At 40.8% G+C, this 6,000-nt stretch overlaps 1 protein-coding gene across 2 annotated transcripts in view; it reads right to left on the bottom strand.

Moving 5' to 3' along the window:
* rasa3 (RAS p21 protein activator 3) overlaps positions 1–4,308 on the bottom strand; it is a 39,008-nt gene extending 34,700 nt beyond the window's left edge. For both annotated transcript variants that reach the window (XM_077563949.1, XM_077563948.1), the window contains exon 1: positions 4,047–4,308. In XM_077563949.1, the coding sequence (XP_077420075.1) occupies positions 4,047–4,101 (55 nt within the window). In that variant the 5' untranslated portion in view covers positions 4,102–4,308. The remainder of the gene's footprint in view (positions 1–4,046) is intronic.
* Between the last annotated feature and the right edge of the window lie 1,692 nt (positions 4,309–6,000).

Raw genomic sequence — 6,000 nt, forward strand, 5'->3', positions numbered from 1 at the left:
AAACACCTCACCACAGAGGCATCCTGATCAGATGCCCGAGCCACTTCATCTGGCTCCTCTGAATGTGAAGGAGAGGATGACCCAGCTTCTCACTCGATTTCTAAGAAAGAGCCTGGAGGTAGCTCACTTTGGCCGCTTGTATGAGGGATCTTTCAGTCACGACCCGCAGCTCGTGCCCATAGGTGAGGGTAAGAACGCAAATGGACCGGTAAATCGAGAGTTTCGGCTCAACTCCTTGTTCACCACAACAGACCAATACAAAGATCTGCTGATTCAACTATTGATCTCCCACTCTATTCTTCCATCACTCATAATAAAATGTGTCCACTTTCCTAATGAGGGAAACTCCACCCTTTTCCGAATGAGTACCACGGTCTCAGATCTAGAGGTGCTGATTCTCATCCTAATCGCTTCAGTGAAAACTGAAGATTGTGTCTTGATGAAGCCAATAGAGCAAACATCATCTGCAAAACGCAGGTCACCAAAACCCTCACGAGATCGCCTGGAGGACGTGGTGGAACATCGTCTCCAAGTCCGCAAGCATGTAGACTGGTTGGGGCGACACTCCAATGCACTCTCGAAAAGTGCATTGGAAAATTTGCTCCTAGCTGTCAAACTTTGTGGCCGTGTTTGTGCTGGTATATCATTACAGTAATATCCTTAGTGAATAGGACGTTAATTGGGAGCAACCTTGCGGGTGCAGTTGTGGAGCAATATTCAGCGCTCTTCGCGGACGTAGCGCATTCTTAGTGGATTTGGACCTGAGACTTTTAAATCACAACACAGTGAGGGCTTCACGCTTGTTATGCCACTTTGAGCAGCTAGAGGTCACCCCAGGGAGAGATCACATCTCCCACAGGGCATCTGAAGGGCAGCACCGAAGAGCGGGCCCACTCCAAACCCATTATTTACCCCTTCTAACCCTGCATGCTGGGCCTAATGTGGCCAATCCTCGCTATTCCAAGTACTCATAAATGTTGACAGAAAACTACCGTGCTTCCCAGAAAACTTGCTTTCTAGGACAAGGCACAGGAAATGTATTGGGATATTATAACTAAGCAGAAGTCTTCCCACGAGCGTCTGCTTCACTGGCATTCCTCCTCTCTCAGTCGCTCCTTGCCTCCTATTCAGTCTGGACAGGGGGAGGTTCAGGAACCTCTGTTAGACAGCTGTGAAGGGGGTGAGGGGAGGAGAAGCGGAGGGGGGTTTCTGTCAAAAGAAACCCACTCTTCCCTCTTGGGCTCAAGCCTGCCGAAGTCACATTGCCGCAGGCGCTTAAATTCAGCTTTCTTAGCACAGTACCTCTTGACACCTCAACTCATTCACTGTGCTGTGTTTCCAAAACATCCCAAAATACACTTGAACTGTAAACATGCTATAAAATGATAACAGCTGCTTGGTCAGCACTGATGCCAGGAAGAGGTGAAATCACTACGCTGTTTTGGGCATAAACATGAATTATGCTGTACATTCAAAATATGGAAATTTGTGCCAACAACAGATGTACATAGTCTGGTTTGACATCATTTCAACATTTGATTTAAGTTTGTTTGCACTGATGATACCGGAATCCACCCTGAGCCCTTTTTTAAGCTTTATAATTTATTTTAATGATAAGTCAACTATTTTGGTTCAGTCTAGCAGCAGTTTGTTTTTTGAGAATTTGCATTTTGTTGTTAGGAGTGGTAGGTGCATATTGAGATGCTTATGTAGACTCGCTTGGCTCTATTTTCGTGACTTGTGTAAATCTTGCATGAGATGTGGCATATCTCTGCGCACATAAGGGTTAGACCTATAGTTGGGCATCGAGAATCAAGGATCTAGTGGAATCGGGACTGAAATTCCAGTTATCCCGGAATGGTTCCGATTTTAAAATGTCTGTGCTAAATTTCCATGCCTAGTTTGCCATGCGGAAGCCGCTGAACACGAACGAAGCACTAGCAAATTGTCTTCAAATCCAGTCTTCTGCTTAGTGCAAAATAATATTGTTCAAAGGGGGTTGCTATTCAAATATGATAAAACGCCTCCAGATACACAAAATAGAGTTGAAAGTGTCGAGATCCAGAAGAATCAGGTGAATAATCCAATAAATTACGTCTAATGCTGAGCCAAGAAGTTAAACTGGAGCTAAAACAGTGGGTCAATACACAAATGCAAATGACCAGCTAATATTTAGCTTACAGTATAACCAGCTTATGATAGAAGGCTACATACATTGTTTGTCAAATTTTGAACAGTTAAAGACAAGTCAAATGCGTGCGTTGAGGTTAATTAGTGCATAGTTCCACCTCCAGCTGACAGACAAAGTGTAGCCCGCTCCTGAATGCGAGACACCACCTCTGTCCCTCTCTGTGTCCCACCACATCTGCTACGTATTAGCTTGATGCCAAGCAGGAAAAAACACAATTCTTCTGTAGTCTAGTGCAGCCAATCAGGAAGTGAATTGGGGGGTAGTTTCCTGTTTCCTGTTTTACAGACACCCAGTACTATCCCTTTGTGGGTTACGAAAATCATGCGTTCCTCCGGTAAACTCAGGGGAGTCATCAACTGGCAGAGGGTCCCAATAGTAAGCCGTCTCCTAAACAAAAATGTTCAGGTCTGAGTCATCAGCAAACCGCATGCCAAAGACAATGTGGTGAAAACAGCGTGACGCAAGAGTTGCACGGGGCGGTAAAGATCACACAACATGACGGCTGCTAGGTGACTGCACCGTATAAACTCTACTGTTGTCACTGTATGATATTACAGGTGGAGGACTGACAACTTGATCTTGTAACTGCCAAAGCGATAACAGCTATGTTTCTAATTAACAAGGTGTAAAGCAGGTCCTCCAACCTGCTTTACGCAAAAATAAATACATTTATATGTCAATGCATGATTGTAATGTATTTCTCACATATGGGAAAAAAAAGCTTCAGAAACGCAATCTAATCTTATATCAGCTGGACTGTTTTTGTTGAACGTGTGTGTGTGTGTGTGTCGTCATGTAATTCTCTTTTTTTTTTTTGCTACCCCCCTTCTGTCGCGCGTTTGGAGTCAAAACAATCCGGACAGCACAGGAAGGATGAATGGGGTGCCAGATGTCAGTTAGATTGTTCCTTATTGACTAGGAATAACAATTAGAGCACACACAGGAAATGAATGTGCCACTGAATGCATTTAAAAAAAAAAGAGAGAGAGAGTAGAAAATACAGTGGGCACTCTCTCTTTGAAGAAACATTTACTATGATAAGTACACCGGAATTCATATTTTGAGTGGGGGTGGGGGTCATACAACTGACCTCATTTTAAGTGTGTTGCAAGAATATTAAAAACGGATAGAGAAGACACTTGAATTTGTGGGATATATAATATTTGCCATTAAATAATATATGACAATTAGTTTTCTTATAGTGTAATCACTGAAGCTATTATCTATTATAACCTATGGGATACACATACATTTAGTCCAGTAGCGATGAGGCAACTTGTGCTTCATGTGCTGGAATGATCATTTCTAAAAGGGCCAAGATAGCTCTAAGAGCTTTTACTGTAAGATGCATTCAGCATTTATGGCTTCATTCATAACAAATAGCTGAATGCACTTACAAGTCTCTTGCAACGCAGGATATCCACTGGAGAGAAATCTAAATATAGCAAGCTTTTGCAACAATCAATGACTCGAGTGTGGTGGTTGTTTGGGGCAGAGGATGACCATTAGAAGATTCTGCTTCAATCTACAATTTTTTTTAAAATATATTTATGCACAAATGCACGTAAATAGGCATTTCAATTTGCAATAGCAACAGACTAGATGGATCTTGTATGGCAGCTGCTACATTCCCACAGTCCCCCACGGCTACGGGGCTGTAGAAGTCTCTTTTCCACTGCACGGTCATTTGTTGTACAGTCTACACAGAACCGCATGTGATTTGAATTAGAATAACATTAACAAGACAGATCTGTCCCGCTCCTCCAGCCCTCGGTGCCTGTCTGGCCCATTAATGAGGAGCCATCCATCGAGGCTCTCAGATTGGGGGTAGGGATTTTTTTTGTTTTCTCCTTACCTATTTTAATTTTAACGCTCTGGAAAACCCGCAGACCTTCCTCTTCAACCGCCATGCTCTCGCCGTCCCTCAGTTCCCTTCAGCCGGCTGAACAGAAGCGGTCCTCCACGCTGGTCGCTTGTAGCCTCTCCAGCAATGGGATATTCCAGAGGTTTTGCACATCTATGCGCACATAGCCGCGATCACACTCCGAGAACCGTGCCGCTGTCTGATTGAGAACAAGAGGACCGCTACAGCTCTCTGTCCGTCACGCAGCAGCAGCAGCAGCGGCAACGGCAGGGGGGCGGGGACTTGACGGAGCCCCGCCCACCTCTTTCAGACGTGACAGTGGAAAGGAAGTCTGTTGAAAGGACGAACAAGCTGCATAATGATCCAGGGGCAATTCTAAAGGGGGACCACGGTCCACGGACTTCCTAACCAGATGTACAATTAATCATTTAAGGAATGTATGCCAACTCAACATCTTGTGTGATACTTTTTATGCATTCCGTATTATCTTACTTTATTTTTTATATATGTGCGTTCATCAATTTATTTTATTTTATTTTATTTTATTTTATTTTATTTTATTTTATTTTATTTTATTTTATTTTATTTTTTTAATTTTATTTTATTTTATTTTATTTTATTTTATTTTATTTTATTTTATTGCCTTGCACTTGAACAATTTGCACTTTTGTTTTTTTTATCTTGATGTATGCACTGAACCGGAGAAAGCTCTCTCATCTCACACGATTTATAATGACAAACAATAAAAGACATTCTATTCTATTTTATTCTATTCTATTACAAAAATGCTATTTTAGATATGGAAATATGTGCTCTTAATATATTTCCATTTTGAAAATACATTTTCAATGCATGTTTAAAAGATCCACTATCCTAACGCAACAACAAAGAGCTTGAAACAAACAACAAAACCACGTTGTGTATTTTTTTCCCCCCAGTACAATGGGCTATTTTGCATAATAAAATACCATCCAAGGATGGCACAAAACTCTTGTGCAAGAAATGATAATGTGCATTTAGTCAAAAAAATTAACTCACTCAAAATTTTAATATTATTGAGGTACTATAGTTGTCCTGCATATCATTTCAACTGTTGTAGTCCAGGGCCGTGTAGGAACTGGTGTCAGTGCAACTAATGTCTGCCATCTAATGGTGAATAGTGATATTACAACTTAAAACTACATTCAATGCATATGTGCAGTTCACCACCCGTGAATTCACATATTTATTGATTTAAAAAACTAAAACAATTTCATCTTTTCCCAGGAAAAAAAGTATATTGCATGTTTATTTGTTTTTTGTGGTTGTAAAAAAAAAACTCTGAACCCACATTTTTGTAAATATAAATTAATCAAGAGGCCACTCCCGTGGACCACCTGCAGTTGTCCATCACGGTTTCTAATCAGAGCCGATGCAAGAGCTTTATAAAGATACTGAGTGTGCCCATATAGTGTGAAGATATTAATGATTACTTTTGATTGTCCATCAGAGACATTATTGTCACAGTACCAGAGGTGGAAAAATTATTCACAGTTTGTAGTTAAGTAGAAACAGATTAAAGAAAGACAAGTAAAAATTAAGGTGAAGCAAAAAATAAGTCCTTAAACTAAAAATAGTAAAAAGTAAAAATGATTTTTTTTTAATAGTTTGTCAAATTATTTTTCATGACAGAATGCTTGGTTTGGTAGTGGGGGTTGGTCACACTAGGCATTAATCAACCTCCCAACACAGTATAATGCTGATGGCTAAATTATACAGAAAAGGAACAGCCCATAATTATGGGCTTTTCAGAAAGTATAATTTTAGCTGTTGGCAAGGCTGGTCACCATGCCTACTTACTTGAATTTGAACCCATCTCTGAGCTGTGGCAATAAATGATCATGTTTTCTTCATTCTCCAGTGAAATGGATTGCAGATGTGTTCTAAACAGTAAAATCATTAATTG

The sequence above is a fragment of the Vanacampus margaritifer genome, chromosome 4 (assembly GCF_051991255.1).
Source record: "Vanacampus margaritifer isolate UIUO_Vmar chromosome 4, RoL_Vmar_1.0, whole genome shotgun sequence".
Lineage (NCBI taxonomy): Eukaryota > Metazoa > Chordata > Actinopteri > Syngnathiformes > Syngnathidae > Vanacampus > Vanacampus margaritifer.